The 23,631-nt window shown below is 39.5% G+C and overlaps 2 protein-coding genes across 4 annotated transcripts in view; both read right to left on the reverse strand.

The window, feature by feature from the left end:
• Positions 1–15,526, reverse strand: part of SOS2 (SOS Ras/Rho guanine nucleotide exchange factor 2) — a 75,416-nt gene extending 59,890 nt beyond the window's left edge. The window contains exon 1 of the mRNA XM_037503293.2: positions 15,396–15,526. Coding sequence (XP_037359190.1) covers positions 15,396–15,482 — 87 coding nt within the window. The 5' untranslated portion in view covers positions 15,483–15,526. The remainder of the gene's footprint in view (positions 1–15,395) is intronic.
• Positions 15,527–20,002: 4,476 nt separating this feature from the next.
• Positions 20,003–23,631, reverse strand: part of L2HGDH (L-2-hydroxyglutarate dehydrogenase) — a 38,302-nt gene continuing 34,673 nt past the window's right edge. For 2 of the 3 annotated variants that reach the window (XM_037503295.2, XM_037503296.2), the window contains exon 10: positions 20,003–23,024. In XM_037503295.2, coding sequence (XP_037359192.1) covers positions 22,829–23,024 — 196 coding nt within the window. In that variant the 3' untranslated portion in view covers positions 20,003–22,828. The remainder of the gene's footprint in view (positions 23,025–23,631) is intronic. The other variant, XM_054690290.1, reaches the window with a different exon arrangement.

Genomic DNA, 23,631 nt, shown 5'->3' on the forward strand with positions numbered 1-23,631 from the left:
AATTCTGCATATTAATAATCACATAAAAAATCTTGCGAGTGCATTTTGTTCAATCACCAAAATTTGACGTTACGGTCCCATGTAGAAATAAATCCCTTTGGCTACACACTGATATTTATTTATGCCAAATTCTTCATTCCACTGTCAAGACTTTTGCAAGAATGCAAATATCTTAAATATCAATTTAGAATACTGGAAGGTTATTTTGTTATGAAGGAGTTAAAATTCAATTTAAAAAGAAAAGGCAATAAATTTCTTTCTAAAGATATACACTAACAATTATTAAGGCATTACTGACAGAAATTTGAAGACCTAAGTAAACAGATAAACTTTATGGGTTGGAAGACTCAATATTATGAAGTCAATTCCTCTCAAATGATTTACAGATTCAGTACAATCCCAATCAAAATTTTAGATTTTTTGGTAGAAATTGATATGCTGATTTTTTAAATTCTTATGGAAATAGGTACTAGAATAATCAAAATAGCTCTGGTAAAAAAAAGTTGGTAAGCTAAAACTACCTGATTGCAAGAATATTTTTAAAGGTAAAATAATTGAAAGTGTGGAACTAATATAAGCAAAAAGATCAATAAAACAGAATAGAAAAATCTAAAAACCACATATATACAGATGACTTTTGATAAAGGTGCAAAGGCTTTTAGAAAGCAAAAAAGAGCTTTTTCAACAAATCAAGGAATAACCAGATTTCCATATGCAAAAAGCCAAACATGATAAAAAAAAGTTACCTCATCACATATAAAAAATTAACTCAAATGAATCATGGACCTAAATATACAACCTAGAACTATAAAACTTCTAGAATAAAAAACCAGTAGAAAAATTTTATAAATCAGGGTTAACCAGAAATTTCTTAGATATAACACTAAAGGCACAGGCTCTAAAAGAGCAAATGGATAAATTACACTATGAAAAACAGTATGGAGACATCTCAAATTATTAAAAATGGATCGATCATATGATCCAACAATTCCACTCTTAGGTATCTACCTGAACAATGTAAAAGCACTAATTCAAAAGGATATATGCACTCATGTGTTCATTGAAGCACTTTTTATAATAGCCAAGTGCCCAAAGGCAGAAGGGTGGATTAGGAAGATGTGGTATAGATACACAATGGAATACTACTCAGCTATCAAAAAGATAAATGCTTGCCATTTTCAATAACATGGATGGAACTGGAGGGGATTATGCTAAGCAAAATAAGTCAAGAGGTAAATGACAAATACCAGGTGGTGTCACATGTAGAATACAGAGAAACAAAACAAATGGTCAGATAAAGCCAAACTAATAACCACTCTAGAAATCTGATTGTAGAACTAAGGCTGCCAGAAGGAGAGGGGAAAAAGAAAGATTCAAGTAGGAAGAGAGCACAATGGATTATGGTTTATGGGTGTCTTGGTGGTGGGTGTGATACGGAAACAAAACTTGAAGGGTTACAAATCAATATTACTTTTTTTAAAGGGTTATATATCAATGTTACTTTTTTTAAAGTTAAAACTTTTGCTCTTCAAAAATTAATGCTTTACAGGCCTCCCTGGTGGCCCAAAGGGTTAAGTCACAGCACTATGAAGCTATCTGCAGCCACTGCGGCACAAGTTCGATCCCCAGCCTGCCAGGGAGCTACTCACATGGTGGAGCAGACCTTTCTTGTCTCGCCCACTGTTCCCTTCAGCAGTGTATTTCAGTAGATCTGCCTGTTCTGCTCCCCACTCTGTCTCTGGCAAATGCTCTCGTCCCCTGCCCCCACATCTCTGGCCTGCACCCCAGCTCTTATATGCATAAAAAATAAATCTTTAAAAATAAAAAGTTAATGCTTCAGACTGGAAGAAAATCTTTCTAGTGCATATATTTGATAAAAGGATCTGTATTCAAACATACAAAGAAACTCTCAAAACTCAACAGACAACACAGGCCTTCCTGGTGGCACAAGGGGTTAAGACACAACCTATGAAGCTATCTGCAGCCACTGCAGCACGAGTTCAATCCCCGACAAGGGAGATATACACATGGTGCAGCAGACCTCCCCTGATTGGCCCACTGCTCCCCTCAGCAATGTCTTTCAGTAGATCTGCCTGTTCTGTTCCCCACTCTGTCTCTGTTGACTCCTTTCACACACACCCCACACCTCTGGCCTGTACCCCAAGTCTTGTACACATAAATAAATGAATCTTTTTTTTAAAAAAATCAAGAGACAACAACTCAACAAAAATGATCTGAACATTTTTCCATAGATACACAGGTGGCAAATAAAAACACAAAAGATGGTCAACAACATTAATCATTAGGGAAATGTGAATTAAAATGCCCAGATGCCAGTAGGCACCTATTAGAAGTGCTAAAATTAAATACCAAATGTTGATAGGAAGAACTAGAACTCCCACATGTTGCTAGTTGAAATGTAAAATTGTACAGTGATTTGAATGGAAAAGAGTTTACCAGTTATTTAAAAAGTTAAGCGTATACCTACTCTCTGATCCAGTCCTCTTTGGTAATTACCCAAGGGAAAAATATATGTCCATATAAAGACCTGCACACAAATGTTCATAGCAGCTTTTACTTGTAATAACCAAGATCTGAAAACCAAATGTAAATCATAGGTAAATGTACAAAAAGTGGTACATCCACACGATGAATACTACTGAATAATAAAAAGAAATGAATTACTGTTATATGCAACAACATACATGAATTGCAAAATAATTATGCTGAGTAAAACATGTCACACCAAAAAAAAAAGTATATACCATGTGATTTCATTACTACAACATCTAGAAAAGACAGTATACAGTGATGGAAAGTGTATCGATTTGGAGATGGGGAGTGGGGAGGGAGGATAGAGACAAGAGGAAATTCAGGGGCTGACGGATATACTCATATTTATTGTGATGATTTCACCACAGTATGCATACATAAAACTTGTTAAACCATACACTTCAAATATGTGTATTTATTATTTGTCAATTATACTCAAAGCAAAAAACAATATTAAAAATGTAATATTCTAAGGTAGCATTTTTCTGATCAGTATGTATAGTTAAGAATCAAACAGGGCCTCCCTGGTGGCACAGTGTTTGAGCGCTGGGTTGCAAAGCTGCCTGCAGCCTCTGCAGCGCCAGTTCAATCCCTGGCCACCAGGCAAGGGTCCCACATGGCGCGCAGACCCCTCCTGCCGCCCGCTGCTCCCCTCAGCAGTGTACTTCATCAGTCTGCCTGTTCTGCTCTCCGCTCTGGCTCTGGTGAATTCTCTCACCCTCCCACGCTTCTGACTATACCCAGTGCTTGTATAAAAATAAAAAATAAAAGAATCAAACCAGGAGGCCTCCCTGGTGACCTATAGGCTAAGTCTCAGCTCTATCATAAAGATGGCCCACCTCTATGGCCTGAGTTTGATCCCCTGCCAGGGAACTAACCCACATATGGGGCAGCAGACCTCTCCTGCCTTGCCAGCTGCTCTCCTTAGCAGTGCTTTTTAGTAGATCTGCCTGTTTTGCTCCCCATGCTGTTTCTGGTGAATCCTCTCACCCCCCTGCACCTCTGCACTATACCCCAGTTCTCCTATGCAAAATAAATAAAATCTTAAAAAAAAAAACCAAACCAGAGTTATACACTATAAACTCATAAGGCCAAGAATCATTTCTTACATTTTTTTGTTTCCTCCTATTTTTCTACTCCTTATTCCTAACATACATGTAATCTAATACCATGCCTTGTCAAGAAACCACTCAGTAAATTCTTGAATAAATTCATGGCAGCAGACATTTCTTGGCCTTGCTGAAATCTGGAGATTGGGAAAAATCAAGAACTCCATAAAATTTGTTTTTATTTCATTGGACATATACCTGAAGACTTGGTTATCCCATAAAGTATTACAAATGAGGTGATTCCTACTCTTAATGTTCCTCCATTTCTACTTTCTATTAATATTAACTTCTCTCTTATATCAGTGCTCTTAAATAAGGGCTTTCTTGACAGATTTTCACCCACTGTGGATTTATTTAAAATCAGAAAGTACATACAGGTCATCTCATTCAATTTAGCATACCTTGTTTATTGTGCTTCACAAATACTGCATTTCTACAAATTGAAGATTTGTGGCAATCCAATTCTATTGGTGCCATTTTTCCAACAACTGAGATGATGGTTAAGCATTTCTGAGCAATAAAGCGCTTTTTAATTAAGATGTGTACATTGCTTTATTTTTTTAAAAAAAAGGTATAATGCTATTACACACTTAATAGACTATAGTATACTGTAAACATACCTTTTATTATGCACTGGGAAATCAAAATATTTGTTGTGATTCATTTTATTTGATACTCGCTTTATTGTGGTAGTCTGGAACTCAACTGGCAAATCCTCCAAGTATGTATGATGATGAAAACTACCATATATACTCTTTCTTTTTTTTTTTTTTTTTTTAAGATTTATTTTATTTATACAAAAACCGAGGTACAGGCCAGATGCGCGGGAGGGTGAGAGGATTCACCAGAGACAGAGCAGGGAACAGAACAGGCAGACTGATAAAATCCACTGCTGAGGGGATCAGTGGGGGAGACAGGAGAGGTCTGCTCACCATATGAGTTGCTCCGAGGCTGGCGGGGATCGAACCAGCGCTGCAGAGGCTGCAGACAGCTCCACAGCGCTGCGCTCAACTGCCCGTGCCACCAGGAGGCCCAGACACAGCCTTTCTTAAAGATCTGCCTGGCAAGGGCAAGGTACTTGCACTTAAGGAATAAAGCAGGTTTTCCTTTCCATTTCTTCCCTTTCACAACTGCTTTCCTCCCACTTTACCTTAAGAGAAAGACAGATCTCTTAACCTATCCTGTATCTCACTATGGGCTGTTCACCTGAGGTATAATTCAAAAATTAATTCTAGGACACTAAACAAAGAGACGATCATAAATATTTTTCATCACGTAACCTATAGCAAAAAAAAAAAAAAAATTCTACTGGGGAAAAATTTATGAGAACAGAGAAAAGAAAGTATTTTAAGAAATGCTAATAGCAATATTACCTTAATTTTTTCAGGAGAAAAAACTCAACACAAGTTTTCATACCTATCTTTCTATCTTACAATTAGAATTCAGAAGTTAGATGGTTAGCATGTGGCATGTATCAATACATTCATTTGAATAAAAAATTAAATCAGACTTTGTCTGAAGACAAATATGATTAGGCTAGTTGGCCTGACAAAACAGTCCTTACCAATTAGATTATATGTTGGATATTTTCTTTTTCTTTTTTTTTTAAAGATTTATTTATTCATGCATACAAGACCCAGGGAACAGGCCAGATGCACGGGAGGGTGAGCGGATTCACCAGAGACAGAGTGGGGAACAGAACAGGCAAACTGACTGAAATACACTGCTGAGGGGAGCAGCGGGCGAGACAGGAGAGGTCTGCTGCACCATGTGGGATTCTCGCCTGCCTGGCCAGGATCAAACCCGTACTTCAGAGGTTTCGGACAGCACAGCTCAACCACCTGCACCACCAGTGTTGGATATTCTCCACAAAATTAATCAGTGTGGTAGGAAGAATTCTAAGGTGGCTCCCAAGAGTCCCTCCACTTGGTATATTCACCCCATCTATTCTTCTACCTTTGAGTATGAGCAGGGCCTGTGAATATGATAGGGTATCACTCTGGGATGAGGTTACCATATAGAGCAAAGGTGACTGAGGCCCTTAATCAGCTGACCTTGAGTTGATCAAAAAGGCCTAAGTATGCCTGAGTTAAATCAAGTGCGTCCTTTAAAAGAGGGTCCAGAAGTATGAGACAAGAAATATCAAGGGTATAAATTCCTCCTTGAATAAGCAGCAAGGGTTATATGAAATCTAGATAAGAACGGTGACAGTCTCTAGAACTGCAAGAAAATGAATTCTATCAATAACCACATGAGCTTAGAAGAGGAGCCCAAGTCTCGGATGACATGGCAATCTCAGTCATAACCTTGACTTCAACCTTGCAAGACCCTAAGCAGAAAAGCTAATTGTGTTTGTACTTTTAACTTATAGAGATGGTGAGATAATATGTGTTTCATTAAGCCACTCAGTTTTTTATCATTTGTTGGGCCAAAACATAAAACTAATAAAATGAGCTAGACGTGCAGTTCCAAGGACTCAATGAAAATATATTTAAAGAATGTGATAAGGCAAAACACATTTTATCAAATAAACATTGTGATGGTTAAGATGTACTGAAATTAATGTTGTTTTAAATCTTTCCTGGATATACTGGCCTAAACAAAGTTCCTAGGTACAAAATACCTAAGTAAAAAAGCAACAGTTATAATTATTAATTGACAAGACCTGAAAAAGGTAGAAAATGAAAAAGTGACAATAAAGACCAAGTAACATATCATTTTTCAAATTAGACAGTTTCCAACTTTTTGCTTTGAACAAAATTGAAGGTGAACATACCTGAGGCGCTGGTTGACCTATTTTGACAAAGTTTTTATGACAGATGACTACATAATTTTTGACATATAATTTAAAGAAAGTTTTAAAAATGAGTTTGATTGCTTTAAATTTTTCATCTATTATGTTGACAAGGGTTTCAGCGCTTAGATCTAGAGAAGTGAAAGAGGAATAGGACTGATGCTGAACTCTGATTCATTCCAGCAAAATCTTGTCTCATTCTAACAACAAGTAATATTTACCCAAGAAACATGAATTAATTTAAAAACCATGCAAACAGCTACAAACATCACTAATACATACTCAATAAAGCTTTATGATTTTTTTAATTAACATTTATATACATATATATTTTTTTAAAGCTTTATTTATGCATACAGGCCAGAGGTGTGGGGGGTGAAAGGAGTCACCAGAAACAGTGTGTAAAACAGAACAGGCGGATTGAAATACACTGCTAAAGGGAGCAGTTGGCGAGACAGGAGAGGTTTGCTGCACCATGTGGGTCACCTCCCTGGTGGGGGATAGAACTCATGCTGCAGTGGCTGTGGATTGCTTCACAGTGCTGACGCTTAACCACTTGCGCCACCAGGGAGGCCCCATTTATGTTCTTTTGATGAACTATATTCTATTAAATAACTCAAAAGAGAGGTTTAAAACTTTATGATTATAGGAGGAATTTTTAGAAATTTCATACACAGTTTTCTTTATTGCTGCAAAGAAGTATAAGCACAAAGATCAAAAACCTTTAAATACAAAATATATAAGAATAATGTGGGAGAAGTGTAATGAAAATTTCACAGAAAAAAAATTTCCCACTGTTAATAAAGCACTTTGCTGTGTTATTTTATAAGAATGAATGACGGATATCAAATTGTTGTGATATTTAGATTTCACTGGAAATATTTAAAAGACTAAGGAGCTGTTTTAAAACATCAATACCTAGAACACAGAAAAAATTATATCCTCTGCAAGTATTTGAATTTAAGATGAGCATTTTAAGATGTCAACATAAAAATGTGTAAAATTTTCAAAATTCCCTAGAGGATACACAGCAAAAAAAAGTTAGACAATTCCTAGATTAGGAGAAAGAATCAAAAAGACTCAGTGTTGAGCAAATGTGATCCTGGTGTGACAATATAGGGAAGGATGATGACTCAGTATCTGGCTTGAAAACTGGGTGTATCATTCATACTGGAGATGTAAGTTTATGGAAAATGATAATAAACTTGGATTGGGTCATGTTGTAAATATCCTAGACAGAAAGTACAGAAAGCAGAGAAGGTAGCAGTTTTAGAGAAGCTATGGGAGCAGGTTCCCAGAGGAGAGGATGTTTGTGTGAACACTTAAATGCAGTAAAAAAGGTCAGTCATCCATGTTTTTATCTGAGAGAAGGTTGTTCTAGGCAGAAGAAATAGCAAGTATAAAAGCCTACAAATACAACAATCTATGTTTCTGCCCAGTGAGGGGAGAAATAGAGCAAAAAAGGGAGAACAGTAGGGCCTCCCCTGGTGGCGCAGGTGGTTGAGCGCCGCTCTGTGAAGCTGCCCGCAGCCTCGGCGATGCCGGTTCGATCCCAGCCTGCGGGTGAGGGTCCCACATGGCGCGGCAGACCTCTCCTGACTCACCCGCTGCTCCCCTTAGCAGTGTATTTCGTCAGTCTGCCTGTTCTGTCCCCGCTCTGTCTCTGGTGAATCCTCTCACCTTCCCGTGTATCTGGTCTGTACCCCGGTTCTTGTATAAAAATAAATAAATCTTTAAAAAAAAAAAAAAAAAAAAAAGGGAGAACAGTAAATGAGATCAGAGGTAAAGGGGCAGGGAAGGGGACAGCACCAGATTACAGAAGGCTTAGCAGGTCACTGGGAAGACAGAATGACAGAATCTCACTAACCACTACTGTGCTGACAAAAGACTAAACAGGACAAAGATAGAAGAGAGAAGACTAATTAAGGGACTACTGTAGTACTCCAAGAGACTGGTAATGCTGACTTGGTCCCAGGTAGTAAAAGTGCTGAAGAGCAAGAAATGGTGATCGAATGCAGGTATAGTTTAAAGCAGAGCTAAAATGATTTGCTCACAGATTAGACGTGTGTTATGAAAAAAGACAAGATTCGAAATAATTCAAGATTTTTATTTTGAGCAACTATCTGAACAGAGTAGCTATTTACTACTATGGAAAATACTACCAAAAGAGCAACTTTTCAAGGGAAGAGGAGGAACACTATGTTGGTTGAGATGCTTATCACATATCTATGTGGAGGTATCAAAAAGCTGGACAGCCAAGCTCAGTACAGAGATCTGAGCCAAAAATATAAACTTGGAAATCATCAGATATGGTTATGTGAAGTAATGAGGCTAGGTGGGATATTCAAGAAAGTGACTGTAAATAGAAATATAAGCCCAAATACTAAGCTCTGGAGTAGTGAGGATGATGTAGTCATGTTTGATAAGGAAGAACACACAAAAGAAAAAAACCTAGAGCGTCTAGTCAGTGAGGGGAAAAGACAGCAGTGTGGTATGCTGGAAATCAAATGAAGAAAATAGTTCAACAAAGAACAAGAGATCAACTGTCATATGCTGCTAATGGGTCCACTGAGAAAAAAATTACAAAGTGTTATGTAAGAGGATGTTTGAGTTTACAAAATGATTTAGTGAAGAAAACTAGGGTACTGAAAACTATAACTGGAAGAGACAATACTAATGCTTATATATAAATCCTGATGTTATTTTCACCATGTTGTTTTATCTCTACACATTAAAATGTGAACTGTGTAACACCTCATACATTCAAAAGCTTCCTACTTACTATCATATGTTATGTAAAAGAAGAAAAGAATTTTAGGTTGTTAATTTTTAACGTGACTACATGAGATAATGCTAAATCCATTAGTTCCATTAAATTCCTTCCTGATTCAAATATGCAGGCTAACAGAGGATATAATCAAACTACTCTTCCCTTGAAAGAGAGGCCATGGTTAATACAAAAGACATATATATGCTTGATTTATGTCAAGTGGTAACACAGGTAATGCTTTGGACACTCAGCATAAAACACTTTAATGGAATATTATTGCTCCAAATATACCATACCAAAATTAAACTGAAAATAGATGAAGACTATTAAATCATGGCTGACAGGGAGCTAAATGCAGCAAGTTAAAATGCATTCCTAAAGCTCATCCAGTTCTGACTGAACCACTTGGGTCAGTTTGGGTCATTATTAGTTTGGAACAATTCCAAATGGCTCCCTTGTAGTTCTGCTGTTTGTCTACTGTCCAGTGGCTTTAGAAAATTCAGATTAGATTTTATGTCACAAAAATAATAGGATCTCTTATTTGTTTCTAGTGTAGAGTGGTAGTGATCTTTCAAAGAAGCAATTTTGATTAATTTCATCTAATACTTTGTAACATAAATAACCCTATCGGACTTCCTATTAGATTCAACCTAGTCAACCTAATCTCCCAACTATCCAGTCTTATCTTCCTTTGGTCTTGGTCCTTTAAAACAAGTCACATTCCTAGTTTTGCCTTGAATTCAAATCCTTTCTCCTCCTTTATTTTGTTAATCTTATTGATTTTTCAGATAATTGTTCACATCTTCATTGTCTGTCTCTCCCAGTCACAGCCAGTTAGAATGGAAGCTTTATGACACCAGGGGCCTTGCTACAATCTCAGTATGAAGACTAAAGCCTGACACTCAGAAGATATTCAATAAATACATGAAAATATCCCCCAGAACACAGCACAAATGTTATTTCAGTAAAGAAGCCTTGACCCCCACATGTCAGTGATACCAATTTTATTTTCTTAAAGCACCTTCCACTTTTCTTCTGAGCCCCAGTGCAATTTTCTAAAATAACTCTAACAACTACAAAGGCAGAAATGCTAGGATCTTTCAGACTTCACAAAAGCATTTTTGAATAAAAACCTTCCAATCACGTTTCCTTGCTATAGTCTGCTATTAAATAACTCAGACATTCTCTCATACCTCCTACATCTTAGATATTTAAGAGCAAATTGTAATGACTGAGGTAAGGAATCAATATTTAACCTGAAACAAGTTAAACTCAATATTTAACCTGAAACAAGTTAAACTGTAGTTCTGCTGTTCATCTACTGTCCAGTGGCTTTAGAAAAGTCAGACTAGATTTTATGTCACAAAAATGATAGGCTCTCTTATTTGTTTCTAGTGTAGAGTGGTAGTGATCTTTCAAAGAAGCAATTTTGATTAATTTCATCTAATACCTTGTAACATAAATAACCCTACCGGACTTCCAATTAGATTCAACCTAGTCAACCTAGTCTCCCAACTATCCAGTCTTATCTTCCTTTGGTCTTGGTCCTTTAAATTTTATGTCCGGAACAAAGTAATTTAACCAATTCTTTTACCTCTCTATGACATTCGTAACTATGGATAATGACACAACCAACATTTTTCTTCCACAGTTACCCTGGTTAAGAGTACCTTACAACCTTACAGAAAAGGCACATACAAGGAAATTATCAGGGACTTAAAAACATCATGAAATGATTTTAAGGCATGTTTCCAAATACAGAATGCTTACACTGTTTTTCTAAATACATAATCAGATAGTACATGCACTAAGTACCAAAGGCATTCAAAGACACAGGTGACAGGCAACATTTACAAGTATAGCCTACATGCATTTCATTCTCTTACATACACACACACACACACACACACACACACACACACCCCATCCCACCCCACACCCCCGTAATACGATAGCTTCAGTGTTCTCCGGGAGTAGTGATATGAAGGCATTTAAGTTTCTGGCTCTTTTAGGGAAGATACGTAATTTAATAGTAATGTTAACAAGCCATGTATTATCCATTAGTAGTATGTGATTGTGCCTGCTTTGCTTTTATAGTTCTATATATTTTTTTTATTTTATATATTTTTTACTTCATTTTTCATTTTTGCATAATGTATGCATTTTCATCTTGGTTATAGTCCCCATAAATGCCGTAGATGAAGTATTGTTTTAAAAGTTACAGGAAAAACAACGTTAAAGAGCACATTTCTATTTCTAAAATTCTTTCATATATTAATTTTACAGTGTTTGTGAATATTTTGTTTATTAATGTTAGTGTAAAAAACCTCTTGCATTTTCTTTTTCTTTAAAGATTTATTATTATTTATGTATGTATGTAAGAACTGGGGTGCAGGCCAGAAGTGCGGGGGATGAGAGGATTCACCAGAGACAGTGGGGAGCAGAACAGGTGGATCTACTGAAACACACTGCTGAGGGGAGCAGCAGACAAGACAGGAGGGGTCTGCTGCACCACATGGGTTAGCTCCCTGGCCAGGAATTGAACTCATGCCTCAGTGGCTGGTGACAGCTTGATAGCTCTGAGACTTTAACCCCTGAGCCACCAGGGAGGCCCAAAAAAGAGGTCTTGCATTTTCTATGTCAAAAATGTCAGCTTTGCCAAATCTATATGGGGGGAGAGGAGGGCATAAAAATAAGCAAAAAAATGAAAATAAGTAGAAGCGATTACTAGGTGTTCTCTAGTGCACTGCACTGCTAGAACCTTTGATTGCTCTCTAGTAACCAGGAAATTTTACATATCTAGAAATTAATTTAGAGATATTTGGTACAGTTGCAAATTCTAATTAGGAGAAAAGTGAACATAAAACTTGCTGTTTATGGGGCCTCCCTGGTGACCCAGGCAGTTGAGCGCTGCACTGTGAAGTTGTCCACAGCCTCTGCAGCGCGGGTTCAATCCTGGCCGGCCGGTGAGAGATCCACATGGAGTGGCAGACCTCTCCTATCTAGCCCGCTGCTCCCCTCAGCAGTGTATTTCGTCAGTGTATTTCCCCGTGTTGTTCCCCACTCTGTCTCTGGTGAATCCTCTCACCCTCCTGGGCATCTGGCCTGTACCCTGGTTCTTGTATAAATAAATAAATCTTTTAAAAAAAAATTGATGTTTATGTTCCTGCATGATATTCACTAATTTTGTATCTAACTCAACAATCTCATCTAAATATTCCTTTACTAAACTGCCTATAAATAGCGACCTCCTCGAATTTTCATATAAAATGGCTTTACAAGCCCCTTGTAAGTAATGAGTTGACTCAAAATTATTGATACATGTTCATTTATATTTGCATGAGAGTTATGATTTTACCTTTCTGAAAGTTTCAACAGTTTTGTAGGTTCCACCAAGTTGCCCATCTGGGCTAACCTTACAGTCAATTAAACTACATTGCTCTTTTGCACACACCTACAGATACTCCTTACAGCACTCTGAGCCCCTAAATTGCTATCTCATTTATATAAACCAAAACCTCAAAGTTTGGAATTTTCAGTCTAGATGGTAAAAGGAGAGCCTTTGCTTTTATTCGTCTTTTTATCCTTATGATCCAGCATAATGCCAAGTAACTAAAAATTGTTCAATAAATGCTAAAGAGGGGCCTCCCTGGTGGTGCAAGGGGTTAAGATGTAGCACTATGAAGCTACCTGCAGCGAGTTCAATCTACCCGCCAGGGAGGTGACCCACATGCCACAGCAGACCTCTCCTGACTCACTCCCTGCTCCCCTCGGCAGTGTATTTCAGTCAGTCTGCCTGTTCTGTTCCCCACTCTGTCTCTGGTAAATCCTCTCACCTCCCCCCACACCTATGGCCTGTACCCCAGTTCTTGTATGCATAAATAAATATTTTAAATAATAAATATATGAATACTAAAGAAAGCTAGAGCACACCACATATTCAGTGGCCAAACCACTGAGGAGGAAAATTCTGGCAGTAACATATTACTGCCTCTACTACTATTAATCCCCATAGTCTTTGGGACTATCTGGTCAGTAGGAAGGATGTCAAATTTTAAATGCTTTCAATGTGAAGGCCAGTCTCCTCAGAAATGGCAGGAATTCTCCCTGTACATAGACATGGGTGGCAGTTACATACCAGAATTCAACACATCCTGCAAAGAGTGAACTTTGAGCTCCTTAAGAATTACAACTTTGCAGCAGACACTACAAACCTACATGCTGCAATACCACAAATACCACAAAACTGGTCATAATCAGAATTACTAATACAAAAAATTTTCCAAAAATATGAAAAATGTCTTCCAAAGCAATATGCCTCATTCTATAACAGTAAACTACTAAATAGAAATCACTTTTTAACCCACCTCAAAGACCAAATTTATTCAGATGTATTTATTCTATAAACAAAGGATATAAGAATGGTGGAATAAGATAACACCAATCTGCAAGGCACCTGAGTTCCAGCATAACACATAAATACAAAATAATAGTCTCACCACAACAGACTAAGAATGGGAGCTAGTCGTGGCTTTGTTTTCAGTCTAACCTGAAAAAATAAATCTGTATCTGTGGATGAAGGATGACTAGGGTCAAAGCAACCTAATGAATAAGTTATGTAACATATACTCAAAAACCATTTGCTGCCCCAAAGTACTAATAGATAGATACCTGCATCACACTGTCAACAATGCAGGCCCACCTGATAACTGCACTCACTCCTTTGTGGTGGAAGGATAAATTGCAGTCTAAGTATTTCCCCCTCTGCTTTCAACTCAGGCCAGAGTTCATTATCCACATTCAGCACACTGCATTTCCTTCCCTCTCCTTATAGTATGCCTATGGAGGGAAGGTCAATTTAATATTTTAAACACCTAATATAAAATGTCTAGTTGCCCTTCCTGGCCTCCACCAAGTTCTTTAAAAATACATAGCTTGGAATTTGGCCTAAAGGAGGCAATGTCTCCCTGTAAGAATTATGAAAATAATGAAAAATCTGAAACGCAATACACGAGAAAAAATTTTTAAAGTATAAAACTTTTTTAAATTTTGACATAATAAAATACACTACCCTCCTTAATTTGTAGAATTTTAACATAGTAAGATTTCCTTTCTAATTACTACAGGGTATTAAATTAGTGCTTTTATTATTTTAAAATTTATTCTGGGTTATTTTGCACAAAAGGCAAAAGGACTAAGTGCACCAATAACAAGGGAAGCACGTTCAGCAGGCATGCTATCTAATCTGCACCCATTTAGTCTTTAAATTTCCCTTGACTTTACAAAAGGATTTATTACAAAAATGGTAACATGATTATTACTAAATCCACAGATAAAGACTGACACCATCTACAGGAGTGTCATCCATGCTAGCGATGCGCCGAAATTTTATTAAAGATTGCTATTTAGAAGCTGCTCCGTTTTTGCACGCTTAAAATGAATCCAACTGCTAAACCACAAGCAGTGAAGACAGTGACCAAATTTTAAGGGGGAAATCTCCTGTAAACGAGTAGGACACCTTTTGCATGGCGTGAGGAGGCATTTGAAACTAACCTAAGACTTGCAAACAGAAGAAATATGTAGGTTTCACTGACATTTCGCACTTGTGAAACACATCCAAATTACAAAAAAGCACTGCCTCTTCAGCGAGTGGACAAGCAAACGGCCTAGGGGGAAACCCCCGAAGAACTAAACTAAAAGTAATTACCGGGTCTGGAAATGTGTTTTTGTTTTAGAAACCTCCCAAGTACCGGCGGGACTTTCTCCTGCCGACTCCAGCCTGAGGACAACAAATTGGTCAACGGCGGAAGTCGCCTGACGAAATGACTGCAACATGAAATCCAGTTTTATAATCACAACAAAACTTTCCTTCCGGGGCCAGGGGGAAAGCTGAGAAAATGTCCTTGTGGATGCAACAGGCAATTATGCATGCCCCCCACCCCACCCCACCCCACCCCACCCCACCCCACCCGGCCCCGTCCCCGCCTCGGAGCCCCAGCTCGGCCCCGGCCCGCGCGCCTGGAGGATGTGCAGCGCCCCGTTAGAAGGTCGGAGGGGCCGCGGGGCAGAGCACCCCGCCCGCCGGCCGCCCGGCCCAGACGCCGCAACCCGAGCCGGCCCGGCACCTCCCTCAGCCCCCGCGGTCGCCCGGGCACCCTCGGGCACTGACCTTCCGCAGGGCCGAGACCAGCAGTCCCCGCCATTTCGGGCTGTTCTCCTCGCTGAAGAACTCGTACGGTTGCGGCGCCTGCTGCATGGCCCCGGCGGCAGCTCCTCCGCATGGGGGGGCGACCCGCGGGCCGAACCGGGCCGGGCCGGTGGCCTGACAGGCCGGGCGCCAGCCGCCTCGCCTCGCCGGCGGCCGCCGCCTCCCGCCCGGGCCGCGGGGACGGCCGAGGCGGCTCGGAGGCGGCGCCGGCGAGCGGGCGGGGGCTCCGGGGGCGGCCTCCTCGGCCCGGGCGGCCTCGCCTAGCGCAGCGGCCGCAGAGGAAGCGCGGCGGCCCGAGAGCCCCGGCGGGCCCCGGCGGCGACCCCGGCGACGGCCTCCCTCCGCGGCGGCGCCGGCCCGCTCCTCGGGCGGCTCCTCCGCCTTTGTCTGGGCTCGCGGCCCGACGTCGGGACGACGGATCTCGCCCCCGGCCCGACTCCCGCTACGGCCGCGGCTGGCGCAGCGCGACGGCGGCTGCTCGTCGCCTCATCGCCTCATCCCCGCCCTCCCCGCCGACTCCGCCGCCCGGCCGGGCCCGCCCGAGTCACCTCCAGAGGGCCCCGGGGACCGACCGGGCGCGCGCGTCCGGCCAGAGAGCCGCACTCGGGAGCGCAGGGTGCTGGCCGCCGCCGCCGCCCCTTCAGCAGCCGCGCGCAGCGCCCCGGGCCCGACGCCGAGCCCCGGGTCCTGGCTGCTGCGGCTCGGCCGGCCCCCTTGGCCCGGCGCTCATTATCCCGGGTCGCCGGGGAGCCGCGCACGGAGCATGCGCGCCGCGGAGCCGGCTGAGGCGCCGGCGGGGCGCGGGGGCACCGAGGCGCGGAGGCGCGGGCCGGGAATCCTCGTCTCCTGAGGACTTGCCAGGGGCCTGCTCCAGACAGACGCCCCGACTTACTGCCTGCGGTTTACGCAGACGCTCCCTGCTCGCGGCCCTCCCGAGAGAACCCCGACTCCATGCCTCTTCTAGAGTACTGGGGTCCCGGGACTGCAGTCGTGGGGAGCAGTTTAGAGGTGTGGAGAGGCGCGCTCGGGTTGGACAGGGCGTTTAAAGTATGTGGCTGTTCCCTTTCTACAGAGACAGTCGCTGTTGCACGGGGTGCTCTCGTGGGGGACGGAGGAGGTGAGGCAAGGAATGCCTTTAGCACACAGTAGGGCCCGAAAAGGCGGATGACTCAAACTTAAAGATCCTTATTTGTGCACGCCCCCGTGTATTAACACAAAACTACATCGTTTTTGTAAAACTTTCCACAGATACTTTTGAATTGGTTGCTTAATGGTGTCCTCCAATATGTGTAGGCGCCAGGTCCCACAAAACCTGCATTCAACCCCTGGGGCCCAGCCATATTAATTAACAAGTGAAAAAGGACCCCCAGACTTTAAATTGTTCTGGGTTGAAGAACCAAAGACTCTGGAAACTTCATCATTAGCATAAACGTCATCCCACTGAAGATGCTGAGCACACCAGAATTAGAATACATTGTCTCCAGCCATCAGCGGTGAGTTAGGGAAAGGGAGAAAAGTGCAAAAAAAAAATGAGTCTGTGCCATATTTAGTTGGAGTATCAGCATCTGAGCAATTATCCTCTCCCAAAACACACACCATTTTGTCATTTGGACAAAATCGGAAGAACTGGGTAGGAAAATTTAAGAAATCAGTTATACTTCAATTGTTTCAAAAAAAAGGTCATTTTTTAAAACCCAAGTACTCACTGAATCTAGAATATCTCTTAATAAACGGCCCGTGTACTTGGAATACAAGTTACTGATTGCTAGTATTTCTCCAATTAATCTTTCAATCACTGAGGATAAAGACCTTGACTTATATAAATTGTCTTTTCTCCAAACTACTAGTCTGAGATTTTATTTCCTTATGGGAAAATAAAGTTGTTAGAAGTTTCATTCTTGGCCGAGGATACTGAAGGCTTTCTCTGGGCTAAATCTGGCCTGAAGCATTTTAGCTTAGCCAAGCTATATTTTTTTAATTGTTAACATTTTTAAATGAAAAGATTTCATATAAAAATCTGGATTTCCAGTTTCTTGACAAAGACCTGGCAACAATAGTCCCTGCTGCATTCCTGCTAGGAAGTAAGTAGGCAGTGGGTAGTGGCTGCCCTCTTTTTAAAATATGCCATCCCATTTCCAGTTGGCTATACTCTCCACCTGGCACTCTTCACCCTTTTATGTAACCTGCCTAGTCTCTACAGGCATCAGAGTTGTGATCTCTGGGCTAGGCAAACAGAAATGTGATCCCCATGCATGTGGAAGATAATCCAAGAATGACACCAATAAAGTTTCCCAACCAGACAAATGGGCCATCTAGAAAAAAAAAATGTTGGCTTCATATCCCACACTCTACAAAAGGAATAAGTTTCAAATGGGTCAAAGATTTAAGTATCAGAAATAAAACTATAAAATAATTAAACTTTGAATACAAAAGACTTTTTTACTATGATATAAATCTAGAGATTGATAATTCTGTTTTTGTAATGGATGACCAAAAAAACAAAACAAATAAAACCACCACAAACTGAAAGACAAATGACAAACTGGAAAAAATACATGCAACTCATTTCCTAAAGAGTTAATTTCCCTAATATCTAAGAGTTCCTACAAATTCTAAGACTAAATCTGAATAAGAAAAAGGGAAAAGGGTATGAAAAGTGCACACAGAAAAGGAAATATAAGTCTCAAACATAATGAATGTTCCACTTCACTCATTTTTTTAAAAGATTTATTTATTTATACATATAAGAACTGGGATGCAGGCCAGAGGTACTGGGGGTGTGTGTATACATGTGTGTGTGAGAGGATTCACCAGAGACAGAGTAGGGAACAGATCAGGCAGAGTGACTGAAATACACTGCTGAGGGGAGCACCAGGCAAGTCAGGAGAGGTGTGCTTTGCCATTTGGGTCACCTCCCTGGCTGAGGATTGAACTCATGCTGCAGTGGCTGCGGATAGCTTCACTGTGCTATGTATTAATCCCTTGCGTCACCAAGGAGGCCCACTCAAGGTGGGCTTCACTCATTTTTATGCAAATTTAAATACTTCTCATCTATTAGAATAGCACACATCAAAAAGTTTGATTATACACTACTATGATGGTGAGAGTATGGGAAATTGGTCTCTAATATTTATTGGTGACAGTGTAAATTGGTTCAACCTCAATCAAGGACAACTTGACAATATCTATCAGAGTTGCAAAATAACATATCCTCAGAGCCAACAAATTCTTGAAATATGTCCTATAGGTATACTTGATCACCTGTGAAGTGACTTAGACCCAGGTTATTCATTGTAGTGTTCTTTGAGTTTACAAAAACAAAAACCCTAGATGTAAACAATTGAAATAATCATCAGTAGTAATAGGGGACTGGTTCAACAATAGTAAATTCATAGAATGGAAACTAAATTTTTTTAAAAGAACCTGACCACTAGTTCTCCAAGACACACTACAAAGTAAAAACAGTAAGATGTATGATACAGTATACAAACCATGCTACTACTTACATTAAATGGAGGCAGTATTTTATTATATATCTAGTATCTCTGAGAAGCTATAAGATACTGACAATTTTTGTTGCCTCAGGGATAAAAACCGAAAGGCTGGGAGAGGGAGGCTTCACTGTATACCTTTTTGTGATTTGAATTTTCAAACCATTAAGAAGGTACTTATTCAAAATATTAATTCCTTTTAAAGAAATGAAAATTTACAAACTCATCATTACTTGTGTCAAGTGTTAAAAATGGAATTATTAAACTGATGCTATAGGAGAGAGGGCTTATACAACAAAAAGCTCAATTATAAACTTGAGTTATTAAGATTAATATGCTATCACACAAATAATTTGGTAGATAGTAATTTTGCTTGTCTTTTTAGATTTGGAATGGCTTTGGGGAATCTGATTGATCTTAAGTACAATTAAAATTTTAAAAGGCAGTTGAAATTTTACCACTAATATTCTCCCACTGAAAACAGGTAGGAGCAAACGAAAGCAACGTCATAGGAAATAAGAAATGGCATTGTCCCTGGCTTTCATGGTCGCTGCTGTAGCTAGTTAGCTCTTAGTCCTCTTAGTTAGACCACTTGCTGGAAAGTTGGAGCAGGCACTCAGATCATCTGCCCATTAACCATTATGGGAAACCCATGCCCAGAAACATGATCTCCTATAAGATCCCAAAAATGACTTCCCAGAAGGAACTATAATTTTTTAATGAAATTCCAGAAGATTGTGTGTTTATATGTTATAATTAATTTGCTATGGAACAGAAATACTGTTCTGGGATATGAACATACTCTGAGGTATGAAGATGACACTGAGGTCACAGATGACACTGAGCCAGATACTGCCATCAATACCAGATGGAAAGCCATTTTTATAAATGGGGAGGTGCTCTAGATTTTACCCCAAAAATAAACTACCTATTTTTGTATGACATCTAAGTACAGACATTCTTTTTTTTTTTAAAGATTGAATGCTATCTGAAGTTCATGTTTTACATACAGAAAATTTACTTGAACAGGTATTCTTATGAAATTAAAAAATCATGTTCACAACACCATGACTCATTAAAATAGTTTTAATATTTATATATACTTTTGTTTTCTCGGAAATACACAAAACTTAAATATATCAGTATTACACAATAAAATCCTACTGACAAATATGAAATGTTTTACAAACAGGTCACACATTCAAAACACTTTCAATAATTTTTTCACTTGTATTTTGGGGGTGGAGGAGAATAATACAGACCCAAATGGAATAAGGATTGCTTTAATAATTTAATAATTGTAAATTATTTTTACAATTTCAGACTTTCACAGCTTAGTGTATATGCAATCTTACAGTTAATAAAATAAAAAATTATATTATTTTACATTTCTTGATAGCCTTGTACTAGAACAGAAAAATATCCTCTGTATCACATTTCTTAGAGGAATCAGTTTTTATGAAGAGCCATTAGGGCTTCTTTGTTCTGTGAATGGTTTCAATACATTCATCCCAAGCAGATTATTACCTAGTAAATTTACCTAGGATGTGCTATGTCTTGAACATGAGCTGATGATATGCAGCCTTTCAAATTAATGGATGAGGTAGCTCATAATCACCGTGGCTGGAAGTGAAAAGAAAAGGAAGAAAACACAAAGTTTTTCCTATAAACCAAAACACGCATTCTTCAAATTTATCCATCACACAGCTTTGGAGAAATAGGGAAAGGAAAAAATGAAAAGAAGAAATGAGAAAAATGAAATCGGGAAAAGAAAAAATGAGAGTTCATGTGAGGGAATGAGTGAAAATGTATAACCTAAAAATAAATTGTAGTTCTGTAAAAAAAAAATTTTCCCAATCAGTAGGCTCCTGTTTTTCATTTAGAGTCCTATTTTTCAGCTTTCTGATTTACAAGAAGCATTCCATTAGATACCACACTCACATATACAGTATACAGTATAGCATGGGCCAACTTAAAATACTCCTGAGATGTACAGGTATGTAAGGCACTTTTGCGGTTTACAAAAGTGAATGCCTCAAAGTTAGGTATTTCCCCCAAATAAATATCCTTATAAAAATTTATAGGATCCCTGAAAAAGCAAGTAGGCAATGAATTATTAGTGATTGGGGCCAACATTTGAAAACCTTGGTATCACTGGAAAATCAAGACTTGAGGTAATTCATTTTTTTTTAAGATTCATCTATTTATGCATACAAGAACTGAGACACAGGCCAGAGGTGCAGGGGGTGAGAGGATTCACCAGAGACAGAGTGGGGAGCAGAATAGGCAGATCGACTGAAATACAGTGCTGAGGGGAGCAACGGGCCAGACAGGAGAGGTCTGCTGCACCATGTGGGTAGCTCACTGGCCGGGGTTAGAATTTGTGCTGCAGTGGCTGCAGATAGCTTCATAGTGCTAAGACTTAACCCCTTGCACAACCAGGGAGGCCCCGAGGTAATTCTTTATTTATTTATTTTTAATTATAGAGTTCTAGATATCAGTGTTGGGATTCTAAGACACCTCTTACTTATCAGTTCTAAGTTCTCTTAGTTTCTTAACCACAGAAGAGGGAACAGTAGGCAACAACTCATAGTATGTTGCTGTTTGAGGCCACATTTGGGTCAAAACCACACCCACAAGAGCCATACGCTCGGGAAAAAAAAACAGACTTTTCAAGACGTGAAACAAAGATTTTCACTGCGAGTCCTGCAGACCTAGTGCGCTTTATGGTGACTGACGCAAGGAAAATTACTTTGGGCTGGTCAACCACGGGTGTAGCTTGGAAACCACATTGGGCGCCAAACTGTTACAGAGCAGCCCCGATATAAAACGGGTTGCCTGGCTGTGGGTCCTTACCCGTGTGCTTAAAAGGGACTTATTAATATTCCGCTACAGGCACACACAAAAGGTTAATAAAAGGTTTACTTTCAAGGGAAAGGGAATTGAGGAAATGTACAACTCAGGGAGAAAATAGGGAAATAAAGTCTTTAATGTGTCCTACCTGACCCACCAACCTGGAAACCCAAAGGCACTCTCAGAGCTGGCCTCGTGCTACGAGCTGGCAGAGAGCCAAAAAGGGAATTCCCCCAAAGCCCACGTGTCTGGTTTTTATACCAAACCTGGCTGTTTAACCCCACCCTCAGGTTCCAGCAACCTTCCTTTTGGTGGTGATGGGATTTGGAGTTCCCAGTGTCTTTTGGCTTTGGTCTGGAGTGGGGGTGGAGTCTACAAAGCCTGTATGGAATTAGCTTTAGGACATCCTTTTCCCCATAACAATGACACCACACCAAGTCAATTTATAACAATACTGGGAATAATAAAAGGCTTTGAGTTTCTTTTGCAAAGTTATTTCTTACAAATACTATAGTTAAGATAAAATATTATTAATAATATTTAAAAATGTGAAATTTCATGTATTTTCTTTAAATCAAAATTTTAAATTCCCAAATACAAATATTGTTGCTCTAAGTAATACGAGTTTTTCTATGACTCTTCAAAATTAAGTCATTTACAACCTACAGTGTTCTATTTTCTTATCCAGGAAAAACAAAAAACTTAAATATTATAAAACCAAAAAGTTAAGAGAAAGATCAATTTTTTTATGCCATCGATCTCAGGAATTCTAAGATTCAATCTCTAGACCATGGATGGTAAAGATAGATTACTAACAAAGTTGGGATTCAGGACAAATATAACTTTTCATTCACAAAGTAAAAGAGCATGAACTTTTAAAAAGTCATTATTTCTATATTACATTATTTTAACAATTCAGTGATTAACTAAATGATGTACCTAAAAATGAAGTTTTCAAACAATTTCTCATATTAAAATAAAGAATGCAATTAGTACACTCTTGTTGCTGAAAGTAGAAATTAAAAATGCATACCTAATTTCTTTCATGATTTATAATTTAAATCTTTGCTGCACTTCATCTACAATCATTCCAGAAATTGCAAGAGAAGAAGTAGCAGCAGGGGAAGGTGCATTTCTCACATGAAGAATACGATTTCCAATATCCCCAACTCCTCCATCAAATACAAAGTCTTCTACCAGGTTTCCATTTCTATCCAGGGCTTGAGCTCTTACACCAGAAGGACCTCTGCAAAAACAAAATAGTCATTAACTTACTGGAAGAGAGAGGACACTTTACAAGTCAGTGGTTTTAAAGCATTTCAAAGCAGTATTTTTCTAAACGCACAATTATGTGGCAGCACAATAGGTTTGTGTTGCACTAAAGGCTGTGAACTGTGGTCTATCAGACTTATATCCTTAGTTTAGAGCATAATGTCTTCAACATAGCAGTGCAATAAATGCTCATTAAATGAACTCACAATGGATAAGGGAGTTACAAATACTTGTTCTTTTCCAAAGTAGCACCACCCTCAAGACCAAGACAGACATAATTCCTTCATGCTTCCTAGTGCCAATAGGAATATATTTTTCTAGACTTTCTTAGCCCTTCAGGAGTCCCTGGACTTACACAGGGGTCTCAGTTCCAACTTTCTACCTTTTATAGAACCAACGCCTCATTTCATAGTTCCCTATGGTGGAGGACTACTAATGCATTAGCGGAAGGCATGGTGTGAAAACATACATTTGAAGAGGTTTGAACCTATTCCCTTGTAAACTAAGGTTACCTCAATAAAAAAAGTTTTTAATTAAAACAGTCTTTAATATTGCATATCTTGTTTTGTATAGATACATGA

The sequence above is a fragment of the Talpa occidentalis genome, unplaced genomic scaffold, assembly GCF_014898055.3.
Source record: "Talpa occidentalis isolate TD23 unplaced genomic scaffold, MPIMG_talOcc4v2.1 talOcc4.11, whole genome shotgun sequence".
Taxonomy (NCBI): Eukaryota; Metazoa; Chordata; class Mammalia; order Eulipotyphla; family Talpidae; genus Talpa; species Talpa occidentalis.